The 17,022-nt window shown below is 42.8% G+C and overlaps 1 protein-coding gene across 8 annotated transcripts in view; it reads right to left on the bottom strand.

Moving 5' to 3' along the window:
* SLC10A7 (solute carrier family 10 member 7) overlaps window positions 1-13,953 on the bottom strand; it is a 311,030-nt gene extending 297,077 nt beyond the window's left edge. For 5 of the 8 annotated variants that reach the window (XM_069556753.1, XM_069556752.1, XM_069556755.1 and 2 more), the window contains exons 1-2: window positions 13,605-13,953; window positions 6,027-6,109 (exon numbers count right to left, since the gene is read on the bottom strand). In XM_069556753.1, coding sequence (XP_069412854.1) covers window positions 6,027-6,109; window positions 13,605-13,704 — 183 coding nt within the window. In that variant the 5' untranslated portion in view covers window positions 13,705-13,953. Of the gene's footprint in view, window positions 1-2,433; window positions 3,971-6,026; window positions 6,110-13,604 lie in introns of those variants that run through there. The other 3 variants (XM_069556758.1, XM_069556759.1, XM_069556756.1) reach the window with 2 other exon arrangements.
* Window positions 13,954-17,022: the final 3,069 nt, after the last annotated feature.

Raw genomic sequence — 17,022 nt, 5'->3', positions numbered from 1 at the left:
GGTTGCCATGTCCTTCTCCAATGCATGAAAGTGGAAAGTGAAAAGTGACAGTGAAGTCGCTCAGTCATGTCTGACTAGTAGCAACCCCATGGACTGCAGCCTACCAGGCTCCTCTGCCCATGCGACAGTTTACAGAGTAATAAATAGTAGGTTAATGCAGACTCATTCACTGATCACCACTTCCTGCCACCTGTCTCAGCAGCTCCCACCCTTCATCTCTCTATGTGAAGACACACTGGGAGACATGTAGATTCAATCTCAATACATCTCTAAAGGCACAGGCATCTATGGAACTTCTGGCAACCTGGATCTAATGGAGAATAACACTGGGCCAACCTGAAGCCACACTGGGTGCGCAGATCAGAGCTCACGTAAAAGGAGCCATCTTACACTGAACCAGAAGTTTCACCCCAGAAAAAATTTGAGCACCAGCAGCTGGAAAAATTCTCAGTAGTCTTGAAACCAAGTCTCACTCAAACACACTCAGAGGGATTCTACAAACAGCAAATAACTATCAGTGGGTTTTTTATTAAAAAAAAATTAAAATGCAGAATGCAGAATGCAGTAAACAAAGGTACTGGTATACACTTCTCACAGGAATATAAAATGCTTTAACTTTTCTGAAAAGTAATTTGGGAGAGTATCTCAAGGACTATAATATGACTCATATTCCTGCATTTCAAAATGTTTTGGGGAGGCATTTCACCTAAGGATATAAAAAGTGGTTACAAGCATTTATTTATAGAAAGAACTGATATTTACAGCATTATCTATTACAGTAAAATCGGGAATCAATGTATATGTCCAAAAGGGGGAGAATAACTAATAATTTAAGGTAGCAACAGAGTGTTAAGAGCTATTAGAAAATATGCTAAAACTGTGTAGACCACCCCAATATTCATTTGTGTTGACCACCCCAGTGCAGCACTGTTTACAATAGCCAGGACATGGAAGCAACCTAGATGTCCATCAGCAGACAAATGGATAAGAAAGCTGTGTACATGGAGTATTACTCAGCCATTAAAAAGAAGGCATTCAAATCAGTTCTAATGAGCTGGATGAAACTGGAGCCTATTATACCGAGTGAAGTCAGCCAGCAAGGAAAACACCAATACAGTATATTAATGCATATATATGGAACCATGAACTTCCAGATGTTCAAGCTGGTTTTAGAAAAGGCAGAGGAACCAAAGATCAAATTGCCAACATCTGCTGGACCATCAAAAAAGCAAGAGAGTTCCAGAAAAACAGCTATTGCTGCTTTACTGACTACGCCAAAGCCTTTGACTGTGTGGATCACAATAAACTGTGGAAAATTCTGAAAGAGATGGGAATACCAGACCACCTGACCTGCCTCTTGAGAAACCTATATGAAGGTCAGGAAGCAACAGTTAGAACTGGACATGGAACAACAGACTGGTTCCAAATAGGAAAAGGAGGACATCAAGGCTGTATATTGTCACCCTGCTTATTTAACTGATATGTAGAGCACATCATGAGAAATGCTAGGCTGGAAGAAGCACAAGCTGGAATCAAGATTGCCGGGAGAAATATCAATCACCTCAGATATGCAGATGACACCACCCTTATGGCAGAAAGTGAAGAGGAACTAGAAAGCCTCTTGATGAAAGTGAAAGAGGAGAGTGAGAAAGTTGGCTTAAAGCTCAACATTCAGAAAAGTAAGATCATGGCATCTGGTCCCATCACTTCATGGAAAATAGATGGGGAACCAATGGAACCAGTGACAGACTTTATTTTTGGGGCTCCAAAATCACTGCAGATGGTGACTGCAGCCTTTAAATTAAAAGATGCTTGCTCCTTGGAAGAAAAGCTAGAGAGCATATTAAGAAGCAGAGACATTACTTTGCCAACAAAGGTCCATCTAGTCAAAGCTTTGGTTTTTCCAGTAGTCATGTATGGATGTGAGAGTTGGACTATAAAGAAAGCTGAGCACCAAAGAATTGATGCTTTTGAACTGTGGTGTTGGAGAAGACTCTTCAGAGTCCCTTGGACTGCAAGGAGATCCAACCAGTCCATCCTAAAGGAAATCAGTCTTGAATATTCATTGGAAGGACTGATGCTTAAGCTGAAGCTCCAATACTTTGGCCACCTGATATGAAGAACTGACTCATCTCAGAAGACCCTGATGCTGGGAAAGATTGAAGGCGGGAAGAGAAGGGGACGACAGAGGATGAGATAGTTGGATGGCATCATCCACTCAATGGACATGGGTTTGAGCAAACTCCAGGAGTTGGTGATGGACAGGGAAGCCTGGCGTGCTGCAGTCCATGGGGTTGCAAAGAGTCAGACATGACTGAGCAGTTGAACTGAACTGATATAAAAAATATGTCTACGAGAAAAGGACAAAAATTCACACAATGTTAAGAGCAGTTATTTTTATTCTTTCTAATGTTTCTACATGGGGAAATACTATTTTTGGAATCATGAAAAAAGTTATAAAAAATGTAGTTAAAAAAATACAAGCTGACCTGATAAATGACAATTAGAAACAACTGACATTGTGTCAGACTAATGGAACAGTAAAGACCAGAAAAATGAATCACAAGGGGCTACTATGCTGGGTCATCAAGGGCTTCTTAACAACATGAAGTTAACAGACATGAATTGTTTCCAAGAAAGATTCCAAGATGGTCACAAAAACCCAATGTTCTATATTTTTTATATCTTTTTCATACAATCTTAAAATAACGTAGCAGTGGAAAAGAAAAAGCAAGTAAACACTATAAAATTCAAAAGAGTATTACTCCAAACATATCCATGTAGAATTTAGGGCCACATACTTAAATAAACACTATCATGAATAATTGAAAAGTTGATTTCACATGACATTTTGTTTACTCACATGTAATACAGGTCGAATTCCATTAAAATAAACTTAAGGAGATACTCCACATACCAGGACCTCACTGACAGCATCAAGAATTGCTTAAAATTAGAGGCTCAGACTGGGATTTAGAAATATTTTCATTACATACCAATTTCCCTGCTAACCCTTATTTGACCTTTACTGGATTTGCTTTGAGAAGCAGCCTCATAGCTCTAGGCTGGATATAAGCAGCAGTAGCCTCAAGTTTAGAATTTGATATAGTTACTTCTAAGCTAATAGGATTTTTAAAAAATGATCTGTTTAGGAAAATAAGGAAAACTAAATATTTTAGCCCTACTGGAGACCCTTCTCAGGCTCTGAGCTTCCTGTTCATCTTTGCTCCTGTCCCAGGCCAAGAACAAGTTTACAGGGCTGCAGGACCTGTGGTCATAAGCACGTCTTAGGTACCTGTTTAAGTGAGATTGGTCCCATCACAATCTCTTCAGTGACTAATCCTCTGAAACTGCAGGTCTGAAGCTAACTAAATGTAAAATATATTTCAAATGTGACCTTATTTCATAATACTACAATAAAAGTTCAGAAACCATTTTAACAGGGATTTCAAAACTAGAAACCAAGAGTCATAAAACAAGATTTAGCATTAAATCTTTCTAGCATGGAGTACTAATACACAGTCCTTTATAATTTTAATAAATGAACAAAACAACTTTTAGAATACACATCATTACCTCAATGTATAAGTAATGCTACATGAAATGTTCAAGATAAATCAAACTTGAGTGGGACCAATGTAAATGCTTGCAAATAGACTCAAGAATAACTTGCCGTCTCCTATGTGCAAAAATGCACTATTCCAGGACCTGCTGCTGCTGTCCAACTCTGTGCGACCCCATAGACGGCAGCACACCAGGCTCCCCCGTCCCTGGGATTCTCCAGGCAAGAACACTGGAGTGGGTTGCCATTTCCTTCTCCAATGCATGAAAGTGAAAAGTGAAAGTGAAGTCGCTCAGTCGTGTCCGACAGCGACCCCATGGACTGCAGCCTACCAGGCTCCTGCGTCCATGGGATTTTCCAGGCAAGAGTACTGGAGTGGGGTGCCATTGCCTTCTCTGATTCCAGGACCTAGTAGGATAAAAAAAATAGTAGTCCCAGCTGATATTAATTTCATTATTAACTTAAAAACAAGTAACATGAAGATCAGATTGCTACTTCCTAACTTACAACTGTTCACTTGCCTGGGAAATTAGCAAGGCCTAGAGATGGTTCTACACTTCATAATGATGCAATCTAGGGCATCTTAAGTTAAATGGATCTTGAAAATGACTTAATATTGTATTAGTTTGAAAAGGGCCCTTAATGGAGGAAGTGGCTTTGATGGCTGCTTAGATACCAAGATAAAACACAGGATCCAGGCATTTCATCAGCAGAGCCAAACTGGCTGGATGAAGGTTTCCTAGGTGGTTACAGAAGCATTTGGTCCTTAGAAAATGCTGGTAAGTATGACATTCTTCCTTCTTCAACTCCTGCATCCCACAGAGTTGGCTGCTTGACAGGATAGCATTAAACAAGAAACTAAAGGAGTGAGAGAATCAAATCTTGCCAGATTTCCCAAGGCATAAAGAAAAAATGTTGGAGAAGGAAATGGCAACCCACTCCAGTATTGTTGCCTGGGAAATGCCATAGACAGAGGAGCCTGGAGGGACGCAGTCCACGGGGTTACAAAGAGTTGGAATCGACTTGGCAACTTCACAACAGAGAACAGCTGCAGACATTAAGCAGCCAGCAGGGGATGTAGTTAGAGCAATGTCTCAAGCACAGGGCTTGGGTGAGGCACCTGTTCCACAAAGAGAATCAGCCAAGGCCAGCAGGAAGACCTCAAGGGAAGATCCATCCAGTACCACAGGAGCGGCAAGTATCTTTCTGTATCACTGGATCCCACGTTTGAGAACCAAGCGTAGAACTCAAGTGTTGACAGAGAAAGCCTGAGCCACTCCCCACCCCGAAGCACCAACCACAGTCCTCTCACGTCAAAATAATTTACAAAAACTAGAATTTAACCTATTTAGGAAATCTCATTCTAAGTCAGTTTCAAAAAAGCAAGTAATTAGTGACAATATTTCAAATTCTTGAGACAAAATTTCTCAGACACTACACAGGGATCCCTTCTATATCATAAATGCCCATTGATAAGATTTATACCAACTTGACAACTACAGAATACATAAATTTAGTCAGACCATGCTTTTTCCAAGTTGCTACTAGGATGGTCAAAAAATGAAGGTAACTAAATACGGTTTTTATTCAAAGCACACTTAAAAGAAAATTAAAATAAATACAAGCAAGACCAAATGTGGAAACAGAATTTTAAACCCATTTCCAAAAATGCCCCAAATCCTGTAGTAAGAGTCCCTATCTACATATGAATAAGCATATCTTAGAATGACAACTTTACAAGCTCAATAATTTCTTCAAAGGTAAATGGGTATTTTCTTCTTTTATTTCAATTCAAAGGAGAATTATAAATTCTACTCATTCCTCTCTTGGATATTAAAGTATCTGGATTTAATTCTAAAAGAATCTCATATTCAGGAATAGCTAGATCAGTAAATAAAATTACCTGTGTGTGTTCATGATAGATGGTGGTTTAATGTGAAACATTCCTGCATTTCAGTATGTTTATATATTATTATGTAATAGATACACCATATTAACAGGTAATAGATAACCCAGCAAAGAATATACTTTTAAAAAAAAACACACAAATTAGTTAAAAACTATAAGAAGCAACACTTGAACAGCACAAGTCCTAGAAGTTAACGAAGATCCACAAGTTATGGAAACTTAACTGAACATCACTGACTCCAGAGTGCCCCAGCCCCACAAGCTGAGAAAGACCGGAAGCAGATGATTCAGGTCACCGTATTAAAGACATAACCACTCTAACCACACCTTTCTTTAGTCTCCGCCGCTGCCCAACTATAGTATACTGTCTACGATTCACAGTTACTAGGTACAAAATGCAGTCCTTTGCAGAGGTCCAAGTCACTTTCTGTGAGATAGTGAAGCCTTCAGACTGTAACTACACATGGCTTTCCAAAAGGAATCTGAAATTTCAAAGCGGTAAGCGCAAATTAAATTTTTCTCCCTGCTTTTCATGTGTCCCCATAGGTAACAGTACCTCTGTTTTTAATGATAGTCCGCTGTTAAAGAATATTGTTGCGACAGCAATGTAGGAGACAGTTATTTCTGGTTTCAGTGGTCCTAAAGAGAGAGAAATGAGTCACTGTTAGATAAGCATTTCCGACAGGCATTTACTTGACACAAAAGAAGAATCCATTGGAGGAGAACAAACGGGACTTTAAATCTTGGTGTGGCCCCTACTGCACTAATGAGCTGACAGAGGTGAGTGTTCACTGTGAGGCAGCCTAACTCTGGATAGGATTTTCCAGAGGGCAAGGACCACAGCTGTCCAGTTCAGCACAGAATCCTCAGACCAGAAGAAAATAAACATACTCTCACACAGCACAGCAGAGAGACAGCATCCTTCTACATAATTCTGATTTTATCTGCCACAGTATCTGTGCTTATATAACAATCAAAATTCTCCGCCACCAGCACCACCAAAAAAAGAAAATCAGTGGAAGAAGTCCCCTTCTTTTTAGCAAATATTATCTTATTTCTCCTAGGATATCAGAGATCAAAGCTTATATTCACGCATGTTCAGTTCTGCCCGAGTGCTCTCAGAGCACAAGTATTTATTGAGCACTTACTATATGAATGAGACAATGCATATAGAGAAGCAGAGTGTGTGTGCTTAGTCGCTCAGTCGTGTCTGACTCTTTGTGACCCCATGGACTCTAGCCCTGCCAGGCTCCTCTTTCCATGGGATCCTCCAGGCAAGAATACTGGAGTGAGTTGCCATGCCCTCCTCCAGGGGATCTTCCCAACCCAGGGATCGAACCCAGGTCTCCTGCATTGCAGGCGAGTTCTTTACTGTCTGAGCCACCTGGGAAGCCCGAGTAGCATAGTACTTAACAATATATTATTAAGATTGCTAAGATTAAATTTTGCCAGGCCCTAGGAATCCTGTGGTGAACCAGACAGGACTGATCTTTCACCTCTGGAAAATCTTCTCCAGAGACAAGCTGGCACCACCCTAGAGGTGTTAATACTATGGGTATAACAGGGACGACCCTAATATTTATTTATTTATTTGTGTAGCTTATACACAATTGGGGGCTTCCCTGGTGGCTCAGAGGTAAAAAATCCAGCTGCCAAAGCAGGAGACACAAGTTCGATCCTTAGGTCAAGAAGATCCCCTGGAGAAGGAAATGGCAACCCTCTCCAGTGTTCCTGCCTGGAAATCCCATGGATAGTGGAAACTGGCAGGCTACAGTCCATGGGGTTGCAGAAGAGTTGGACATGACATAGCAACTACACAACAACAACACACACAACTGACTTGAAGACCTAATGCACTAACCAAAGGACAACACTGCAACTCTGAGAAAGAGCCATTTCATACCGCATGACAGTGGCTCTCCAGCTGCGGGAATTTTGTCACCCACGGACGTTTGGCAATGTTCTGAAACATTTTTGTTATAACTCAGTGGGTAGGGTGCATTACTGACATCTCATAGAGACCAGGAATTCTCCTAAACATCCTGGAGAATGTTTTTCAGAATTATCATATCCAATGATATGAATTATCATATCCAAAATCAAACGTATCAGAATTATCGTATCCAAAAATGTCAATAACAGTAGAAACTAACACAACATTGTAAAACAAGTATACTCCAATAAAAAAAGAAAGGGGAGTTCAAATGTATCTATACTTCATTATTTCTTATATTGAAAACTAATGAAATAAATCCAAATAAATATTAGCAAATTTTTTTTAAAACATCAGTAGTGCCAGGGTTGGGAAACCCTAGCACAGACCAACATTTTAAAATCTGAGATCACCTCATATTTGACATTTTATACAGCCCTCTTGCAGTAGGTTGAACAGTGTCCCTCCAAAATTTATGTCTACTAGAACCTATGAAGCTAATTTGGAAATCGGGTCTTCACAGATGTAATCAGGTTATTAATAAGTGGTCTAATTGGATTGGGGTGAGCTGTAATCCAGTGACTGGTATTCTGGTAAGTGGAGGCAACTCTGGTATGGTCACAATCAGAGGGAAGATGGCCTTGTGAAGACCGAGGCAAGGTAACAAGGACATTTGGTAACCACCACAAGCCAGGAGAAGCAAGGAAGAGCTCCTCCCTAGAGCATTCGGCGGGAGGACAGCCATGATCACATTTTGATGTCTGAATTCTGAAAAAAAAACGAAGACAAAACAAAACAAAAATTTCTCTTGTTTTAAGCCACCCAGTCTGAGGAAATTGGTCGTGGCAGCGCTGGGGAATGAATACACTCCTGCAGAACCGAAAACAGGACCAAAATCGTGGTTCCTCCGCTGCCTGCCACCCTCCGCCATTCCTATAGGCACTGCTCAATGAAAAAGACCAAACTCAGGAAAAATCACCGCTCAGTCAGCCAACAACATTTTACAAAAATATTTATTTGTTTGTTTGGCCGCCCCAGGTCTTAGTAGCAGCACGTGGATCTTAGTTCCCTGATCAGAAACGGAATCCAGGCTCCCTGCACTGGGAGCTCGGAGTCTTAGCCACTGGACCACCAAGGAAGTTCAGTCCACAAACCTTTTTTGAGCTGCTACGGTGCTACATTTTCGGAGAAGGCAATGGCATCCCACTCCAGTACTCTTGCCTGGAAAATCCCATGGATGGAGGAGCCTGGTAGGCTGCAGTCCATGGGGTCACTAAGAGTCGGACACGACTGAGCAACTTCACTTTCACTTTTCACTTTCATGCATTGGAGAAGGAAATGGCAACCCACTCCAGTGTTCTTGCCTGGAGAATCCCAGGGACGGGGGAGCCTGGTGGGCTGCCGTCTATGGGGTCGCACAGAGTCGGACACGACTGAAGTGACTTAACAGCAGCAGCAGTGCATCAGTGAAAAAAAGAAACAAAGATCTCCTTCAACACTGTGATACATTATTTTAGACACCTGGCATTCACACAAATCATTCTGCTGTGATCTGAGAAAAAAGGAGCAAAGGGAGAAGGCAGGTAAAGAGGTATTACACTTCAGTGCAGTGAAAGCGGTTCAAAAAAGTACATTTTTTTTTTCTACCATACTTGTGAGTGAATCGGTCTCAGCCACTCACACTTTGGAATAATATTTCATCAAAGCTGAGGAAAGGTGATTCAGGAGCAGATCTGAAAGTCAAGGAATCGGGTTCATTTTGGAAGTAAATGCCTTCCAGGAATTTTTAATATCCTGTTTGTTTGCTTTTTTAAAACACTCATTTTTCTTTTCCTCCAGTCCCAAGTATTTTTTGAGATCTGTTCTTCTCAGCTGCGCTTCTGTCCACAGTGGTGACCCTGATGTTCTGTATATGATGGGTTAGAGTTAGCAGTATGGGCTTCCCTGGTGGCTCAGACGGTAAAGAATCTGCCTGCAATGTGGGAGATCCAGGTTTGATCCCTGGGTCAGGAAGATCCCTGGAGAAAGGAATGGCAAGCCACTCCAGCATTCTTGCCGGGAGAATTCCATAGACAGAGGAGCCTGGTGGGCTACAGTCCATAGAATCGCAAAGAGTCACACGACTGAGTAACTAACACATACACACACAGAGTTAGCAGTATGTTTGCAAGCGATAGCTAGGCGATGCGTCCAAAGATGCATCTCCACAGCAAGCACATGAAATGACTTGGACTGCACGCTTCTTTTGGGCAGCTAAAGCTTACTTTAGTTAGCCAACAACTGAATCTTTTAAGAAGCTAACTCTTCCCACACTCCAGACACACACACACATATATAGATAAACATCATAACTATTAACTAATGGGCACAATTCAGTGGAATGAGCCTTCACTTTGAATGTTTTAAATCCTAAAAACAATGTGTACTTTTTTTTTTTATTAGATGCAGATCTAAATAACTCTAATCCATGAAAGAACCTGGTGAGGCTATTCCAGGTCCACTGACAATGTACCATTTGAAGGGGAAGGGGGAATCAATTCTAATTTGGAGAAACCTAAAGCCCCTTTGAGACAGCTGCTAATGGATCGTCCACTGTGTGAATGAGGAACTAGAAGCTGGCAAGGCTGAAATTAAAAGCTGGTAAATATTTGCACAGTGGTGAGAGTTGAAACTATGCTGTGGAATGATATTTGGCCTCTCTCCAAGGCCATGATTATATCTTCCAAGTCATGAATATAACCAGGTTCAGATCTTGAGATGGCTATAAAGAGCAAAGGAGAAATGTAAATTCTAACTTTTCCTTAAATGAAAGCAAAAAAAAAAAAAAAAAAAAAGAGGTTTAGCAGTGAAAATGGGATGGGGTGGCAACATCAAAAGAAAAACTGACCATAAAAAACAGAGCAACTTTGGGACTTCAAACTCATATTTTTATTTGGAATGCTTAAGAATGCAACAAACCATTATTTCATAAAACCTACTATCATCAAGTAAATTTCATTCCTAAACTTCATCTAAGGTGTTCATGCTAATGTTCTTAAGTTTATGCAGGAGCATGTTTCTGGTTATGTTTTCTTAAAGGAAAAATGAAGCAATTTCTTTTATAGAAGGTATGTCTTATTAATAGCAATAATTCCAGTTATAGATGCAAGTAGAAATAAGAAGCTTACTCTATACTTCCAAAGAAGTAAGCCTTTCTTTCCTGGAATGAATAGCACAGTGTTGAACTCTGGTAAACTCCAAGATGGGTAGAGCTCAGGGTGCCCCTGGGCTGAAATGCAGCAGAATATCTACACCTGAAAATCTGCACATTCACATCTCTCCTGGCTCTTCACTTTCAACTTTTTAATATATTTAAGCATGAAATGTAACTGAGTAAAAAGAACAGAAAAGTAAGAATTAAATGATCTATGCTAGTATCTGTCCCACTTTTTCCAACATGGAAAGTCATTCAGCTTCTCTCACTTTAGTGTTCCCACCTCTGTAAATTTCCAGCCATACATAACTCGCCCGTTGGTTATATACATTGCTTTTAAAGGGAGGTCACAGCAAAGATGTGATACTTTAAGCGTAGAAGTCTTACACTTCAAAACAGAGTGAGGTCATTAAGGTACTGATCCAGGTAAAGATGAGGAGAACCTCTTAACAAGTTGAAAACAATCAAAACTTTCTGCTGAAGAGAACAGAAAACTGTTCAACTGAAAATTTCTCAGTCAATGTGAATGCATTAAAAATGTATATGAATTCCAGTGTACAGACCCCAAAATGAAACTTCTGACTACAAGTGACCAGCAAAAAGAGGTTCTTTAGATCACTCTGTAGAGCACAAGAGGCCAGAACACTTTCAGCCACCATTCCTCTCCCGGGTCCTAGATTTTTGTTGTTTTAACCAATGGAGTCAAAGTGTTATTTGGAAGTTTGTTTTTATTGAAGAAGTTTTACAGGTTGGAAGGTCAATTGAACTATCAAGAACTTACCCTGAGGGCCTATATAACAAATCCCAAACATTTAACATTTTTTTTTTTTTTTAGAAACAGTAACTTTTACACTTGGATATCTCTCTCAAAAAAAAAAAAATCACACGAGTACACAGTTGTCTAATATTAGCTGAATCTGCTCAGCTTCTTTTGGGCTATAAAAAAATCAGGGTATGGAAAACGTCTTTATTACAGAGAGCCTTTCTTTATAATGGTTATTCATTTTTAATGATTTATTGCCAAGAATGGATTTATTGCCAAGAATGTATGGATGTTGCAACTGGTATGATATAACGGAAGTCCCGGTTCCCAGTCCTTCCTCTTCCCTGAGCTAGCTAACTTGACCTAGGGTGAGTCACCTGACCTCAGGTCTCAATACCTTCAGCTGTAAAAGAAACATGTTGGCTTAAAAGGATTTAAAGTTCCCTCTCAGCTCTTAATAGTCTCCTCTTTTATAATTAAACAAACTCTAGATTAATGGCATAGGGACTAGTGAAAATGGGAAATAATATTTCTAACATACAATAACCCCCAAAACTTCACTAAGTAGAATCTGAGAGAACAAGCAAGAATGCATCTCACACCTGTCACTGGGCGGGGCTGGGGTGGGGGGGGCAGGGGGAGGGGGGGGAAGCCCTGGGGAAGTGATTCAGCAGTCCACAACCCTCCTTCCCACTGAGCAGCCCAGGAATGTAAGAGAAAAAGGAATTTGACCAAACCTAGTCTCTGCAGATCTCAACGTAGAGGATCACACATTACCTATAACTTCACCTTAACACTCAGCAAATCAGAGAACTAACACTGTAAGCTACAAAGTCTGCAAGTGAAGCTAGTGAAATGTACATCGGAGAGCGCCACAAAGATACTCTCTAACATTCTTCAAATCCAGCAAGCTGCAGGGACAAGGGAACTGACTGGGCAGAACCTGAATACTAGCCTTCACAAATTTCCCGAAAGCTCACAGAGAAACTATGTCAAAGTAGAAACTGGTATCTTCAGCCGGATAACCAGCCCAACAGCTTTACTCTCACAGCTATACACCCTCCACATTGTGGACTAAGTTGAACAGAGAAGGAAAGAACATAAAAGAAAAAGTTTTCATCTCCACTGTCTTTGTTCTTTTAAATGTTTTCTGAAGCTACCTCTAAATGGAGGTATTGAGGGCAGAGGGTAGAAGGAACCGCTGTTCTCCTGAGAGATCATTCCATTCACTTTCATCATGTTTGAACAAAAAGGTACAAATAACTTCAAATAGCCTCCTGAGTGTTCGCACTGGCATGAAGATTGTGTGCTCACTTCGTCCTTATCTGTCCCTGTATGGCTGGTGTGTAAAACCTGTCAATAAGCATGAAAACTGCCAAACAAGGTCAAGCAGACAATGAACTAAAGAAATTCAATTAACATTTATGAAAAGTGGGACATGCTTGTCTAAGGGTGGGAGGAGGGGTGGTGGGACAGGAAAGGCTAATGCTATTTCCAGTCATTTCCACCAAAGCCCATCCACACAGGACAAGGATTCCACTATTCAGAGATCTGGGTGTGATTTTTAAGCCCGCCTACATTTCCTTGCCAAAATACACAGCACATAGGATCTAACACAGCCCGTATCTGTGAAACTGCTAAGTGTAGCAACTGCGCCGGCCGTACACGGAAGCAGCGAGTGCAACGTGTCAGTCGGCTTGGGAGTTTGTGGAGCGGCAGCAACTGCAGAAAAACACCACCCTCCAACATGTGGGCCACCAAATCGGAGTTGGAAGAGGAAAGAGAAAAAAGGGTCCCTTTTTCTCCCCCCGCCGCTGGCCCGCCTTTCCTTTTTTTAACGTGGGGGAGGGGAGTGTCGGAAACGGACAAGGTAATGGTGTTCACTCCGAGACAGATAAGGAACTCCTGGCAACCTAGCGTCCCTTGGGATGTGATGCTACTTTGAAGGCAGGAGGGATAAGTTTCATTCTCGGTAACCTCACTGCTTGACACTAAGGATTCTCATTGATTGTCCGCGGCAAAGGCAACCTGCGTTCAAATTCCCTTTCCTCCTTCCTAATTATAAATCCTCTCTGGGGCTGGCAAATTGAAAAATCAGCTAAAAGGCCAAAAGACACCATGGGCTGGTCAGTGTCCCTAAGAGAGGCAGACACTCCCCAATTCCTGTCTCCCCCTCCTGCCCAAGACTCGAAAATTAGTTCTGAAGTGGGAACCGCGGCGGAGCACGCAGAGGTGGAGCACTTACCCCCATTCACCCCTATGGACGGCTCCAGCTTTGCTCCCGCGATCGCCAGTACTATTCCAATCATGAACCATTCTTTCCTCATTCTCTCCAGCAGCCTCATGTTTGTTAGGGTGGGTGGGTTTTGTTTATTTGCTTGGCTTTTTTTCTTTTTAAGCTGCGATCGCTTAATCCCCGGGGCTTCTCCACACTTTCCAAGCTCCCACCTGACATGCAGCAGAGCAAGTCAAATTGCTACTTGTAAATTAAAGACCAGGGGGTTGCTCCGGCGGCTTTGAGGAGGGCTGGGAGTAGTAGTATCCAGTGACAGGAAAGTCTCACTGAGCGCCGCCATCACTACCGGATGACCCCTAATAGAAGCACACACGAAACCACGGCTCTAGCCGCGCCTCCCAAGCGCAAACGCTCAAAAGCGAACGTTTGGGCGAAACCGGCCGGCGCTGGCTATTAGGGCAGGAAAGCTGGCTGTCGGGTAGGGCTGACAAACTCGCCGCAATCGAGACCTGAGGAACCTTAAAAATGACAGGGAAGGGGAGAGACGTGAGGCGCCACAGCCAACTTGTTTTCTATTAAGGGCTCCAACAAACCCTCCCTGTAGGCACAGCGACCCGCCCTCTCGGAGTACTTCTGCGGAAAGATTCTCTTTTGATTCGCCTTGAGCCTACGGGAAGGATCAGGGTGCTCTTGGGTCAGGGATTTCTCCGTCGGCAGCTGGAGGGGCGGGCTGCAGGGTTGTGGGTGGCGAGTCTCTTCGAGACATTACGACGCTTCCTAGACGCCGGCGTTGACGTGTACGCGGGGGGAAGGGAGAGCTCTGTCTCCGAGCTCTCGGCGCCTCTGGAGTTAGCCGAGCTCGTCAGCCGCCTCGGGAGAGCTGCGCCCCCGCAGCGGGGAAGCTTTAACCTCGAGAAATGGGTTGAGGATTGGGCACCGAGCAGATGCCCCCAGACAGAGGGCCGACGCGTCCCGGGAGGGCTTGCCAGATCCCCAGGTCGGTCGCCCCCGGAAGGGCACTCAGCCCCAACCCCCTTCGCCACCACCAGCCCGGGAGTGGGGACTTCGGAGGTTCAGCCCCGCTGCCGGAGACCCTATCTCGAGCTCTCTCCCTACCTCTCAACCAAGCTGACGAGGGTCAGAGTGGGGGTCTGAGCTGGCTTGTCTGAAGAGTGCACGCTTTTGCTTGACCCCAGACCTTGCCCAACCATCATCAGGGCAACTGTGGGAAGAGGGTCAGCTTCGCCAAGGAAAAAGTGGTGAGCGACCGAGTTGGGGGGGCGGAAGGGTCCCCGTCCCCTGCCTTCCATTGCCCCACGTGCTAGATTCTCTCCGTCCCCATTTCTCCCTTTAAGTGTTTTCTGATAAACAGTGACATTGATAGTTTCATGAATGGACTTCCTACCCATAGACCCTGCAGGAACATCGGCTCCTTCTCTTATGCACCCCAATAAATAAATCAGGAAAATGCTGTGTTCTCATTTACTAGGAACTCTCTGATTTGTTTACGGCAGAATCAAACTCAACTGGAAATGATTTTTAGTTGTAGTGGTTACTTAAAGGGGAAGAACACAAAGCACTGAATTCTGCATCAGGTGCCTATGGATACTGTAACATACACCTCAGAATGGAAGCCAGAAGTCCAAAATCAGGGTGTTGCCAAGGTCCACTTCCTTTGGAGCTTGTGAGGAGAAAATCCCTCCGTGTCTCTTACAGCCACGATTGGTTGTTGGCATTACTTGGCTTCCTTGGCTTACGGCCACAGCACTCCAGTCTCTGCATCTATTTTCACATTGCTGGCTGCTCTTCTGGATGGCTCCTGTAAAGACATTTGTCATCCCCTGGAGAAGGAAAAGGCAACCCACTCAAGTATTCTTGCAGAGAATTCCATGGACGGACAGAAGAGCCTGGCAGGCTACAGTCTATGGGGTTGCAAAGAGTTGGACACCACTGAGCAACTAACATCCCAATAGGAGTCCACCTTACATTGTTCTCATGGACTTTATGTCTAATAAAATGGTAATAGGAACCTATCCCATCAGGCTGTTAAAAAGATTCAGTGGTATAGTGTATGTCCATTGCTTTGCATGGAAAAAAATACTCATTCATTTCTTCCAAAAAAATGTTTTTTGGGCTTCTACTTTGTGCTAGGCATTATTCTAGATACGGGTTGTTACAAGGAAAAGTGAGAGACAAGGTTTCAGCTTTCCTTGTGTGTTCCAATGACATAGAAAAGTAACAGAAGTGCCATGATGATAACATAACAGGTCCAACCAGTGAGAGAGAGTAACGAGGAAGCTACTTTGAGTGTTTGAGGGAGGCCTTTATGAAAGGGTGCAGTTTAAACAGACCCAAATGATAGGGGGATGTTCAGAATGCCTATATTTGGGAGATGAGCACTTCAGGCAGAAGGAGCAACTGGTGAACAACCTTTGTAAAGGGCCTAAGGTGGGAAGGATCTCGACATGTGTATTAGTCTCCTGTTGCTGCTGTGACAAATTAACTCAGTGGCTTAAAACAACATAAATTTAGCACCTCATAGTTTAGGGGTTCAGAAGTCCAAAATGGTTCTCACCGGGCTAAAATCAATATGTCCACAGGTCTGCATTCCTTTCTGGGTTTCTAGAGAATGTATTTCCTCTTCCTGTTTCTAAGGGTTGCCTGCATTCCTTGGCTTTAGGTTCCTTTCATCTTCAGAGTCCACAGTGGTCCACCCAGACTTGCTCATGATCAATCATTCTGGCACTGCCTCCTCCTTTTACTTACAGAGACCCTTCTGATTCCAATGGGCACACCCAGCTAATCCGGGGTAATGTTCCTATCTTGATTTAATTCTTAACTTAATCACAGTAACATAGTTCACAGGTTCTGGGGATTAGAATGTTGTCATCTTCAGGGGCCATTATTCTGCCTACTACAGCATGTTAAAGGAAGGAAGGCCAAAGGACTGTAATTCACTCTGCTGGGGAGCCAGAGGAGGCAGGGGCCCCAGCATCCAGATCATGGAGGTATTTGTAGACCAGGTAATAAAGTTTAGATTTTATTTAAGTGTAGAGGGAAGCTATAGGAAATGTTTTGTTTTTGTTGTTAAGTCACTAAGTCGTGTCTGACTCTTTGCAACACCAGAGTAGCCCAGTAGCCCGCCAGGCCCCTCTGTCCATGGGATTCTCCAGGCAAGAATACTGGAGTGGGTTGCCATGCCCCTTTCCAGGGGATCTTCCTGACCCAGGGATTGAACCTGGGTCTCCAGCATTGCAGGCAGATTCTTTAGCATTTGAGCTACCATCCAGAAATCTCACCCTCTCCAGAAATATGGCCCCACTCAACTCTGGCTTTATGTATCCTATACAATAAAAATTTAATAAAAGAGTACCTGGCAATGCACAGTAACAATTTAGTTGATAGTGCCTAGTTCAGTAATCAATCC

Source organism: Ovis canadensis, chromosome 17, assembly GCF_042477335.2.
Source record: "Ovis canadensis isolate MfBH-ARS-UI-01 breed Bighorn chromosome 17, ARS-UI_OviCan_v2, whole genome shotgun sequence".
NCBI classification, from domain to species: domain Eukaryota; kingdom Metazoa; phylum Chordata; class Mammalia; order Artiodactyla; family Bovidae; genus Ovis; species Ovis canadensis.
Note: the sequence above shows the minus strand (reverse complement) of the source record. Positions and strands in the feature narration are given on the sequence as shown.